Below are 13694 nucleotides of genomic sequence, written 5' to 3'. Positions count from 1 at the left end.
AACAATTATCAACTTTCTCTATGATGAAAAAGTATTTTTTTTAAAATGGTTAAGTATAACCTAATCCCAAACTTATTCTCAAATATTTCGCCTTGGTGGGTGCTAAAATAACTGTTTACAAGCATGTTTTGTGTGTTTTCTTTGAAGTGCTGTTGCTAATTTTATTTTTTTTTGCATTTATTGTATAACATGTAAAAGTTGCAAATCCAATCACATCAATGACACTTGATTTATTGAATTAGCCATTTATAAATGCAGGTTGTGCAAAATAAAAAAGGAAAAAAATTGAAAATCTGAATAAAAGCAGAAAATGCTAGAAATACATAGCAGTTCAGTCAGTATCTGTAAAGAGAAAGGGCAGATTAAGATGTTTTGAGTGGCTACACACTCAAATTTGTACAATCTCCAGAATATTAGAGATTATACTATAGGAAAACATAGGAACCAAGTTTATGGGATTAAAATTGTATTTGCTGCTGGAAGCCAAGTATCTGGTATTTTCCTGTGTTTATGATTGCTAAGGGCAGATGACCTACCAACTTTGGTGATATGCCCTCAACGATAAATTTCTAAACTGGCTCAGTTCCTGAGAATAGGTTCTTAAAGTAGGCAACCCAAATGGAATCTCCCCCCCACCTCCAACATGGGTACATCTGGTTGCCACAAGAGGTAATTCCATATCAGGAAACCCTTCCTGAAAAACCAAATCCGAATGTTGTTGATGGGGTCCCACAGCTGAAACATCTTAACCTGCCTTTTCTTTTGACAGATGCTGCGTGTTTGCAGCATTTTGTATTTTTTATTGCGGGTTCTTGAAGATCACCAGGCAGGGCTTTCCTTTTGTGTATTGGTTTATGCCCAGGATACCCTGGAGCACAGGGAACGTGCTCACTTCAAAGGCCCTGTGACTGGTGGGCACCGCAGCGTAGAGTGTCTTGTAGACGCTGATAACAACATTCTGATTTAGTTGGAAAGGTCCCCATTTCTTTTGTTGGGATTTTGTTGCTTATGTTGAGTTTCTTTTAGTTTGATTGGACCATGTGTTTCTTTCCTATATTAGTGGTGCCCTAAAGGGGCCACTTGTTGTGCTGATTCTTGTTTGGTTACCCTAGGGCAATCCTTATTGGTCCATCAAAATAGGCCCATACAATGGGTAGCCAGACCTGTGCTATATCTATAATAGGATATCAGTTTACTCACCAAGTCCCGTTCACCCATCGCCCGTGCTCGCTGATCTACGTTGGCTCCCAGTCCAGCAATGCCTCAATTTTAAAATTCTCATCCTTTTTTCAATTCCCTCCATAGCCTCGCTCCTCCCTAACTCTGTAACCTCCTCCAGCCCTACAACCCTCAGATCCCTGTACTCCTCCAATTCTGGCCTCTTGCGCATCCTCAATTTTAATGGCTCAACCGTTGGCGGCCCTGCCTTCTGCTGCCTCGGCCCTAAGCTCTAGAAATCCTTCCCGAAACCTCTCAGCCTCTCCCTCCTCCTTCAAGACGCTTAAAACCTACCTCTTTTGACCAAGCTTTTGGTCACCTGTTCTAATATCTCCTTGTGTGTCAAATTTTGTTTGATAATCGCTCCTGTGGGACGTTTTACTACGTTAAAGGCGCGATATAAATACAAGTTGCCGTTGTGTTCAGACCTCCTGTTATGGTGGGTGGTTTCCTCCCTGAAGAAGGGGTGTGGGGCATAACAATAGTGAGTAACCTCTCACCTGCAGCTCTGACTCAGTCCAGGCTGGAATATGCGGCATTTTAAGCCAGAAGCAGACTCAGGGCCCGGGCACCTCGACTCTGTTGCCCCGACAACCCGATGTCAACCACTCCCTGAGCTTCTCCCACGCCCGGAAACGGAGACCCGGAAGTTATGGTGGACCGGGGTCAGGAAGCAGTACAAGATGGCGGCGTGCAGCATGTGAGGGGAGAAGAGCCGGCAAACGGGCGTCTCTTATATAAAGAGACCATGTACAGTACATCATGTCGGCTCTCGCTAGGTATGTGTCTGGCTAACAAGTTGAGAAATGATTACAAGTTGACTGGAGAAAAAAAAAAGAGCGAAGGGTAACAAAACAATCGTGTTATTTCCTTCCCTTCCGGTTGACCTTGTCAACCTTGAATTGGGAAAGCCGAGACTGCAATCGTTAGGAAATGTTCGGTTCGAACCGCCGGATCTTTCATCTTAAATATTAACATGAAGATCCTGGGCTTTTCCTAAACAACGACACCGCGCTCAAACGACACAACGCAAGAGTTAAAGTAAATATGCCCTGGAGTGAAGGTCTCCTGGTGGATTGAATTGAAAATGACCGATATGATTAGTTTTCCCATCAATTTAAATATATCATTGTTAAAAACAACTTATTGCCACGCTTCTCCTAGGGGTTTCTTTCAAAATGGGGGTTTCTGTATTCATTGCACATTTTCTCTTCAAAGGGAATTAAGCTCTGGGTAGCATTAACAGGCTCCTGTTTTTGTTCCATCAATTATTAGTAACGAATAACCAGAATGTGCGTTAATAACTGCTATATATTTTCCTTTTAAGTGCCTGACGGTTAAATCTGTTTTCCATTTTTGTCCAAAAGTTCAAAGCATTGCTCCTAAATATATAGCAGATAACTGCATTTAAAAGTTAGACTCTGAGGTAATCTTGGAAATGGCCAGATTTTTGAATGATTAAAATTGTCAGGGGAACACCAAGTTTCTCTTTTTATCTCTGCTTCTGTCTTCCACAATAATGACCCAGGGAATGCCACATTCAGCCAGTGATAATGTATATAGTCTTGTCAGATCAATGTAGCGTAGTGCACTCCATTTTATTAAATGATTTGCTCTTGAACTGCATTGACTTGCATTTATGTAGACAATTTTTTAGTATATTGGCCAACCTTGTGGTATGATTCTCATATGATGATGAGAATTATATGCATAATGAGAATTCCTATTCATAACATTATTGGAGCAGAACTTCATGAGATCACAAAGGGGAAGATGCCATATAAAATGGGTGTACTAGCAATCATAAAGTAGTTATTCTTGGATGCTGCTTCCAACCAACAGTTTTAAGCCCTGTATAAAACCATGAGCAGGGTGACTGACATGTTGATAACAGTACATGTATCTATAGCATTGAGGATTATGATAATTTAGTAAAATACACTTTCCTTTTAAACAATGTTCACAAACTAATTTTTTTTAAAATCGAATGCCTAGACATTTTCTATAGCATATGATATTTGCTTACTTTTAAAATTTGGAGAACCCATCTAATATTTCACCCAGTGTTATTAAGGAAAGTTTTTAATGCTGTTGTTTTACTTGCCTCTTTAAAAAAGGGGTTCAAAGGAACATCTGAAATAGTAAGATTTAAAGTACTGTAATTTCACAAGGCACTGTATCTCTTCTGGTTCAAATGCATTGGGTTGGGAATATGAACTATTTCTCAAATCGAACTTAGAAGCTTATATTACTGTATGATTTCTACAGTAGAATAATGTATTGTAAACTTTGAGGTATTATAGCATCAGGTGCTTTCAATTAACATTCATTTTGAAATAGCACATTTTAAATACTGTTTGCACATAATCTTTGCTGACATTCAGTGGAGTACTGAGGAAGTACTGTATTGTCAGAGATGACGTCTTTTGGATGAGACATTAAACCTAGACCCTTTCCATCCTCTCAGGTGGGTTTAAAAGATCCCATGGCACTACTCAAAGAGGAGTAGTGGAGATTTCCGTTATTCTGGCCAACATTTGGTTCTCCACTAACCACTAAAAAAACATTTAATTGGTCATTTATATTGTTATTTGTGGGGCCTTGCTGTGTGCACATTGGCTGCTGCATTTGCCTACAGTGACTATACTTTAAAAATGGCTGTGAAGTACTTTTCAACATTCTGAGGTGAAAGGCACTGTATTAATGCAAGTTAGTTCTTTTGGAATAGTCCAGAAAAGGGAAGAATATCACATGGTATTTCTATGTGTCTTATACACTGAATCACAAAGAGCATTTTATGAGAATAATTTTGTGCATTGTCAAATTGAACTCCTCGCAATCATTTCCAGGAAATGTGATAACACCTTTATGTGAACTGAAGGAACTAAAATTGCATTTAGAGTAAGTTTTTCACATCTTCTTTCAGTTCAGTGTTTCCTATGAATGTGATCTGCTGGCTGGGATCTGTCAGTACTATTCTTGATCTTTCTGCTTAGAAATGTGACCAGTTTCCATCCAATTTTTGGGGGGTATTTTCCTTTCCCTTTGGGAAATTGCAGGCCTATATTCATTTCTTGAATATTGATTTTATAATAAAGCATTTTATAACAATGACCATTAATAAAAATATTCTAGATCCTGTACCTCATTGTACATCACCAACCCTGGTAATGTCATGAAGTTAAGTTTTTATTCATTTTTTTTGGTAGGAGATAGAGTGGGTGAGATGATTTTTGAGCTGTCTATCCCATTCTCCTTTCCTGGTGGACTGAATCAGTGAACAGCTATTAGGTCTGTGCCAGTGGTATTCTGAAATCCCTGCCCCGGGAGAAGGAAGAAAGTAGTCCAGGTTGATTGTTCCAATTTTCTTTTGATTAGCAATTTAAATTATTTTCAATGTCTTTCAATCTTTACATTTTAAGGACAGTGAGCTATTATTGGATTAATGAATACTCTGACCTGTGATGAGATAAGTGTGGCGTGGCCCATTGCAGGGGGTTACACTTTCACCCTCTTACTACCTCTAGGAGAACTTTCCCCAACGACACAGCCAAATTAAAATCAGGATTTTCTTTTTCTTGTGGGCACTTAATGACACAAAAGGCTGCATCCTATTAATCCAAAGAGACCAACAGAATGATGCAGCCTAAGTTGCATATGAAAGTTGCATATTTTCTTGTGTGTCTATATTTGAATGTGGGATAATCTGAATTGATTTTGTGTCCAATCGGCTTGTTCGTGACATGTACCCAGCTGTTACGTTTATTTTGTAACAAAAACATGGATTAGGTGAAGGAAACATTTTCAATGTTTAGTTTCCAAAAAGCTTTCCCAGGATAGTAATGTGAAGTGAATTATCCAGAGTCCTGCTACTAAATAATAACGGCATATAACAGTGCTGATGTAGGGAGATAGTGAGGTACAGTGGATTATCACACTGTCCTTTCACCAACGGAATGGCAATTTAAGTTCAGACCAAATTGATGGGATGACTATAAGGCTATAACTTGAAATGGGTTTGGGCAGTTTCAACTCAGTTACTGATAGTGTAAGTTCTTAACACACAATTTAGCACCACTTGCATTAAATTAATCTCATGCTTCAAGGAAACCTGCAGAGCGGCAAAAGACAAATATATCAAAATCATGGGGGACAGGGTGAGTGGGTTCGAGTTGGTACATTATGTCATAATGTATGTGTTATCTGGGCTGTGTTTTAGTGTTGGTACGCTGCAGTGATTCTTTAATGTTATCAAAAATATAGAGTTTGTAGTCTGAATCCATCCCGTTAATTCCTCTATGCTAACTGCTGGAAAGTGCAGCTGTTTTGGCACTTTTGATGGTCTGTACTGTACTGGATGTCTAGACAATGGTTGAAGATAACTGTGAGTCAATGTGTATCTAATAGTGTGGCTTCTAATTTGCTGTTATTTTAGTGACTCATTTTTGTGATGTCCAGCTGCCCAATGATTAATTTTATATTGGATTTGCTTTCAATTAAGTATGTCACAGAAAAACTAAGACTGAGAGCTTTGAGGCTACAGTAAACAAAAAAAAATTCAGTCCAAAACAAATCGAGATCTGCTATTGATAGTGGCTGTGGAATATTGTGAGCTACACCACAATTGTTCTGTCAAACTGTCCTAGAAGCAGCTGATTGCTATAACTTGGCTTTTGACATGACAAGCGAGCATATTAGTTTGGATATAATGGTGTAATTTATGACTTAAAATAAAAGTTCTGCTTTGGTGCTGGAAATTTAAGGTGAATCCTAGGCAATGTAATTCATCTTTATTTCAGCCATTTCCTTTTATCTGAAAATGAGACATTAAATGAAGTAATCAATTGAGTAGTGAGGTGATTTTGAAGGGAAGGAGAGAGACCGTGCAGCAGAAAGTGCTGATGTGTGGACGTAAAAGAAACCAAAATGTTAGATGATAAACACATAATATTAGCAGGGTTGGTCAGAAGTGGTTGGTAGAATGAATGTCACTGAGGCGAATATTAGGAGGAAGTAAAATTGCTTGCTATTGGCTGAGTTCATGCCTCACCAGAGAATCTTGAGCTCATCCAATACTGCCATCTGACATCATATTGGGCTACCTCCTAAAATATCTTAAAATAGAAATAAACCTTTGCATAAAATCTGTGGTTCCCTCACCTGCCTTATAAAAAGTCGGAGGAGGGCAAGATCCCCATGGTGAAAAATGGGAGAAATGTAAGGGAATATATAAATAAAGGCAGAATGTAAAATTTCAGCTCAATTTAAAATGGCTATTATTTAATTTGGGTCAAAATATGTCACTTTGTTTTATTATTAGTTTTTTTTTCTGTCAGAATTGTATTTGACCTCTAGAAGCCCTGCCAATGGCACACCTTGAAATGACTGATCACATCTCTTTCTCTTTTGTTGTTTTTTGGATGAGACATTAAGCTGAGATCCTGCCTGGCCTTTCAGGTGCATGTAAAATATTCTTTGGCACTATTTGAAGAAGGGCAGGGCATTTCTCCTGATGTCCTGGCCAACACTCATCCCTCAACAACTCAGCCAAAAACAAATTAACAAATCATTCGTCCCTTTTGTTGCTTGTGGGACTTTGCCTTGTGCAAAATTAGCATTTGCTAACGCTCAGTGACTACACTTCAGATATAAATTCATTAGCTGTGAAGTGCTTTGAGACATTCTGAGAATGTGATAAAGGCGTTTTATAAATGCATGCTCTTTCTTTTCTGAAATCAGGCAAAGGGGATAACCAAGGATATTGTTCCTGTCCCAATGTAATATGCTGCCAAGGAAATGGGGTTAGACAGCAGCAAAATGGGAACTTGCAACTGCAGCATTCTGTACTGGCTCAGCTCCCAAGCATTGTAGCGATAGACAGCAATGTGTTAGATTTCACCTTCTAAAACCAATTTTTCCATAGTTGCTGGGTCGGAATCATTTGAGCTAAAGTTGCTGTATAAATATTGTATTGCTAACAGATGAATCATGGCAGGAGAGCCCTTTCATTTCCCATATCCCTTTTGAATGCCAGGTTTTCCAGTGTCCCAGTGTAATTGATGCCAAAAGGCTACATAGGCACTCAGAATTAAGTACTGTATTTGCAGAGAGCTTCTGCTAAATATTTGTGTGGAGCATGAATAATGACAAAATTGATCTGCTGCATGTGTGAGATTGAAGACAAATCCCCTTTGAAATCTTTTTTGATGCGTTTGCATTAAAGCAAGTGCATCACTGTTCTGGAAAATTGAGCAAATTGTTGTTTAAGTGATTTTTTTTGTGATAAATGTGCAGGACATTAAAGTAATGCATCAGTGGTCTAATGATTTTGTGCGTTTTCTGTTAAAGGAAATTAGGTGTAAACATCTTAATTGGTTACTTGAATTAATGTTTTCTTATTTTCTTGGGTAAGGGAAATGCCTGAAATGGAAGATGGATTATGTTGTCATGCATTGAATTAAATTGCTGCTATCAAAATAGTATTTTTTTTCTGCTGGTCACATTATATTTATTTTTACACAAGACCAAATTATAACCATCTATTTTCTGGCCAGTTCTTAAAACCATGCAATTATTTGCAATATTTGATACCTAATGTGGATAGGAATGCCACAATTATATGGTCATCCTTTATGAAATTATGCTTCTTACAATTTAACAATCTTAAGCAAAAGGGTTCTGTTTAACATTCAATTAACATTTTAAGTCAAAATAGCCAAAAATTTAGTTTTTCCTCGAAACCCCAGTGGTCAAGAATTAGGTAGTTTTAAGGTATGCATGTTTGTTGTTACAGTTTTATTGAGACATCAGTTTAAAATTTCACCACCTGTCTTGGTATCTTGATATTTGATTTGTAGAAAAGTAATTCTATCAATTAGTGTTCATGGGCTGGGGCTGCTAATCCTTGATTTTTTTTGTCGCAGATGAATATGTGTGCAACTCAGTGCATTAAAGAATATTCAGTAGGTGGCAATGAGCTGCAAGGCTATAATCTACTTATCACAAATCTGATAACTTCACACATCGAAGGGGGATGTGTCTTGAACTTTAACTGAGCTTACATTGGTGCCTAAAACTTGCTGCCAACTGACTAGACTGCATAACTAGTCTGTAATAGAACCTCCCCTCAGGTTATGAACACAGCCAGATAAAAAGAGAGGCAGAAATATTCACTGATTTTTTTTGAAAGGGAAAGGTGTGAGAGCAAGCTTTTGCCAGGTGCAGAAGGTTAGAATGAAAGCAGACAGCTGCAAGTTATTTTAAGTCAAGTGGGACGACCTACTGATATCGGGAAGTGTAATGATCTCATTATTTTGTATTATTACATGAAGACAAATTGTGCTGATTCACTTGCTGTGAAACAAAGCAACTTAACAATTCGTATTTGGCCTTGTCTTACCAAATATATTCTCGGTCCGCCATTGCAATGAGTGAAGTGGCACATGTGAAAGACATGAATATTCTGTTCAAATCACAAGGGAAAATTATTGTTACATCCCTGGGTTACACTATTGTATAATTAGATATTGGACAGTACAGGCACATCCCTAACCGTAAGACACTCAGGCTAGCTCAGGAATGACTAGCACCGCTGTACTTGAGAGCATATCGAAAGCAAGACCTAAACTTGTAACAGTTACGTTCTAGAATTCTTTTTCATTATGTTCCAGAATATTTTTCTTGCTAGATGCCATTTATCTTCGTATTCATTGATTCAACACTGAGAATGGGGAACAGTTTTACAAGACGATGGGCCTTTTGCAGATGAAAAAATTTGCCTGTAGTTAGTTTGTCCAGAGGACTGGAAAAAGTGAGTGAATGAATGTTCCAATTTTAATGTTGCACTTTGAATTGAGGTGGTCTGTTTGAATGATTGCAACCTATCCTACTGTGTGATGTCACTGAGTCAAATGCAGAAAAAAAGTCTGCATTAAATGGTTTGTGTGTCTGAAATGGTGAGCTTACAAGGCAATAAATGGCTCCTGTATATTCAATAAATGATGAAGCTACAAGATGAGTCACTTATGACCACATGACTTTTTATAAGAGGTGAGGTTGAGTGTCAATATGTGTAACCAGTATAGTCGTTTGTGAATACTTGTGGAATCATGGGAACAGTGGGAAAAAGTCAACATGGAAACACTTTTTTGTTGGAGGAAAAGAATTTAGTGTTGATGTTGAATAATGTGCTGCTTTATGATGATATCTTAATGGAACATTTATGGCTCAAGCATCTGGGTCTGATTATTTAGTAACAAGTTCTAGGTTCTTTTGAGTTGACTATGCAATATAATGCCTGTTGCAAAACAGCTAGAGTAAACCATTTCATTGTTTTCATGCAATGCTATGTCAATCATCTGAATATTAAGAAATTTGAGTGACTTAGGATATGCGGCATGTAATGACACAATCAATTGACTAATGATGAAATCTACATTAAACTGATAAGATTCTGCAAGTACATAATGTTTCATATTACAAATGTTATTTTACTACATGATATCAGTTCAGAAATTATATTGCAACATAGAAGATTCATTATAATAGAGAACTCATGGAAGTTTAACTTGTATCTCGGAATATTTGGTATAACAGCGATACACAGGAATCTCCAGGTGTACTTGATTAAGTGGCTGCTATGCACTAATAAATACATTTAGCCCAAGGCTGTTTGTTTAATGTATAAAATAGATGAAACAGATTAATCAGGGATTCTGAAGTTAAAAATAGCTATAAATTAGGATGAAGGTCCTAAAATTACTGTAATTATAGAAAGCTTATTAACTTTGAGAATTACCTAAAAGTTAGCGAGAATCCAATCCAGACTGGTAACACACATGGAGAGGCAGTGGAGATGTTTCTGCTTTTATATTGGCTTTAGTGGGCTGCTGCCTGCCAACACTTGAGCCTCTTGCAGCTGGCACTTGGCCCAAAGTAAACTTGCTGAATTCTTATGGCCAGCGGCTGGGAAGACCTGTTTTTACCAGATTCTTCTGGCTGTCGGCATTAGCAAATCTGTCACATTAACATTGGGGTTACTGCCAGCTGTGGTGAGTCCTACACATCAGGAGCCAGCACCCTAGAACCCCACTTAACCCAATGTGAAAGCAGCTGATAAATGTTCTCTACTGTCTACAGTTCATGGCATACCTAAAGTGTGACTGACCAAAGGAAACAGTGAGGCTGTGTGAAATATTACATGGTGAAAACTATGCATATTTGAGCACTATGTATTCACTGAACTTGAGTAAAAATGTAACTCCATATTCTCGAGTAGAATCTTACAAATAAAAAGATTGCATATTTTAAGTCTTATTAAAGCTTAATTTCCCGCAGTTTTAACAGTTTGCTTTCTTTCTCCCTTCTCTCTAGGTCGGTTGGGTATGTGTGTTTTCGAGACTCTTCAAAAAGTAATGATCATAAAGCAATTTCCAAAGGTCATTGTCCATCATTACAGATCAGGCAATCATGAATGGCTCACATTTCGACATTTTACCCTTTCCAAATGCCAGGTTAGTAAAAGCATCTTGAGTGTTTGATGGTTCCCAGTTTTCTTGAGCACAATTAGTCCATGTATGAACAAAGGTGATTGTAGATGGGGATAAAGCAAGTGGGAGGTAAGTATGGACAGTTTAATGTCTCACCCAGTTTCCAAACAACTTTATACATTTTAATTGTGATATTTGTAGGATTCCTATAGCACTGGATGGTAATGTGTTGCCTGACCAATAATTGACAAGTATGAGCAAGTCCTAGTTGTAACAAGCACCTGGTCAGAAAGTGAGGAAATGCAGTTTTCCCAAAGGTAGAAATAAAGCAGTACTCTAAAGACAGCAGCCTTCAGGAGAAAGGAGCAAGTAACTTCTCTGTGGAAAATTCACACCATATCTCTTCCAATCTTGGATCGGTAAAGTGTTACCTTCAGTCTGAGATATTTTAGGTCTCTCAGAACAATCATCGTTTTTTTTAGCAAGCCAATGAAAATCATACAGGGCAGGTTTCAGTGGACTTGCTCCCTCCTTACTTATGATTTTAAAGTACCTCCTTTTTCAGGGTTCATTTGTCCAAGGGTTTCTCTACAGAGGTCCAGAAAGCAAGAGATCCTCGGATATTGTTTGTAAAGTTGAGCTATTTTAACATTACATTTATAGGCAGATCACAAACAATGTTCTTTTTTTAATAAAGTTCCCTTTTCCCTTGGAATTTTTCCATTCTGCGGTAGTATCAAACTGGTTCTCCACTGCTTGTAGGAAAGGGTTTGTGCATAGAAAAAAATCTCAACAGTTCTCTGTTATCTTGATTGTTGCTGACCAATGTGCCTGACACTTTTCACTGTTCCTCTCTGGATTAATTCCTCATAACTTTAATATTTAAGTTGTGTTCACAATTTTAGTACTAACACAGAAAAATATTCAGTTGCTTTCAATACAGAGCAATCTCAGAAGCTTTTTATTTGCCTGTTTCATTCCTGGCCACTTGATTCCAATCTCTGTTTTCTTCCCTGCACTCAGCCTTTTCCATAGGTCATAAATTGGAACGCAGAAACTGTTGTGGTTCCTGTGCCAATGAATGTGACTCTTCTATAAATTAGGTGTAGCCAACACCTCAAGACCTAGAAAAAGAAACTGTATAGTGACAAAGAGTGATAACTTATCAACAGACAAGAGTCCCTAGAATTCTGCAGCAACAGAATGTAGATTCTGCTGTATGTTACCAAGTGGTCTGCATATATTTCATTATCTTAAGAAAACTGCAACAGCAAATTTTAGATTAAAACACAACAGCACAAGCTTAGAAGACAGCTCTTGAACTGTAAAATTACAGCCTGATGGAGAATAGAGCAGGAGCTAAAGCAGAGACTGCAGCAGAATTTGAAAATGAGATTTGGAGCAGCTACCTTTTGAAGTAACAATAGATTTTAACAACTATTTAACCATATGTTGATATTAGGGGAGGAACTTTTACCAAAAATTACTGCTCGTTAACTGTTAATTTTACCCACAGTGCTCTGCGGCTGTGAAACCACCCTAGTCTTTACACTTGTGCTGCACACGGCCCAATCATAACTGAAGATCAGGAACCCGTAGTACCGGCCAGGTAACTGTAACAGGGGACAATTTCTGTGTCACAGAATCAGGGAGCACTGGGGCCCTGTCAATCAAGTATACCAGTAGGCTTTCAGAAATTCTGACTGTAGCTGCAACTAGTACAAGTATACCATGCAAGAAATTTTGAAACCTAGTCTATCGATGGGATTTTAACATGCATTGTTTCCAACTGTTCTCATCCCTGTTCCCTATTTCTGCATTTCTCTCTTCCTTTCTTTATTATTCCCCCTTTCTTTCTCTCATTGCCATTCATCCTCTCTTGCTTCCCCCTCCCTCTTATACTTTGTCTTTTGCACGGTTACTGGCAGTGCCCCTTTGTCTCACAAATCTGAACAGCGCTTCTATTCCAGGCCCTTTTTACTGCTACAGAGGCTGATAGTATACTGCACGTTTGTTCCTTTGGCAGCAGCACTGTCGCTTCCTATTTGCTCCTTTGCCGGGTTCCAGGAGGATTTGCTATTTCCTTTGCTAGGCTTCAGGAGGGTTTATTGTTTAATAGCTGAGTTGTGTACCAGGTCTTCTGCTTTGAACTTAAATGATTTAGTTTACATTTAAAATATTAGCTAGCTAGGTCAGAAGAGAAGTAAAACTGACCATTTTATTGTGGTTGCCTACTTGTATTGTTCTACATCTTTCATGATGTGATTGAGTGCGTGAGCAGACGCTGTACAAAGTATTCGAAGAATTGTATTTCAGCCACAGCTGAAAATGCTGATTGGACTGCTCTTGCTATAGATCCTAACTGGGCAGTTGGTAGTTACAGCGGTGGTGTAATTTTTACATCCATCGACTTCATGCTTTTGTGCCAGTTCTACTCTACCACCATTTTTTTGGTTGGCCATTACATGCAACTGGCTCGTGACAACTGGGACTGACCAAGCCATGAAAGTTTTTAAAAAAAAAGATATTTTGGTGACTGAATGAATATAAATGTAAAGATTTTAGACACAGTCAGCAAACTGGCTACCTGATCAGAAACCAAACTTGAAGCACTGGCAGTTAATCCCTTTCTATTTAGACACAAAAAGTAACATAATGATTGCAAATTTTAGCAGCACTCTCCAACTTGCAAGTGTAGTCTCCTCCTTGATAATCTGTTTAATGAAATTGTTAGTTATTACAAGGCACGTATTCTGCTGGGTAGTTAAGTTGGTAATTCTAAGTATATGATTAGACTTTTTAAGTGTCAGCTTGGCTTAATTGGTAGCTCTCCTGTCTCTAAGTCAGACAATTGTAGGTTCAAGTCCCTCCATCCTTGAGCACATAATCTAGGGTGACTCTCCAATTCAGTACTGAGGGAGTGATGCATTATCAGAGGTCTTGTGCTTTGGGTGAAACATTAAAACAAGGTTCCATCTGCCTGCCTGG

The 13694-nt window shown here is 38.2% G+C and overlaps 1 protein-coding gene across 2 annotated transcripts in view; it reads left to right on the top strand.

Moving 5' to 3' along the window:
• The first annotated feature begins 1887 nt into the window (after positions 1-1887).
• cox10 (cytochrome c oxidase assembly factor heme A:farnesyltransferase COX10) overlaps positions 1888-13694 on the top strand; it is a 108901-nt gene continuing 97094 nt past the window's right edge. For both annotated transcript variants that reach the window (XM_068004283.1, XM_068004284.1), the window contains exons 1-2: positions 1888-1997; positions 10591-10730. In XM_068004283.1, the coding sequence (XP_067860384.1) occupies positions 1967-1997; positions 10591-10730 (171 nt within the window). In that variant the 5' untranslated portion in view covers positions 1888-1966. The remainder of the gene's footprint in view (positions 1998-10590; positions 10731-13694) is intronic.

This window comes from Heptranchias perlo, chromosome 23, assembly GCF_035084215.1.
Source record: "Heptranchias perlo isolate sHepPer1 chromosome 23, sHepPer1.hap1, whole genome shotgun sequence".
Taxonomy (NCBI): Eukaryota; Metazoa; Chordata; class Chondrichthyes; order Hexanchiformes; family Hexanchidae; genus Heptranchias; species Heptranchias perlo.
The sequence above is the reverse complement of the archived record's forward strand: the minus strand, read 5'-3'. Positions and strand labels throughout refer to the sequence as shown.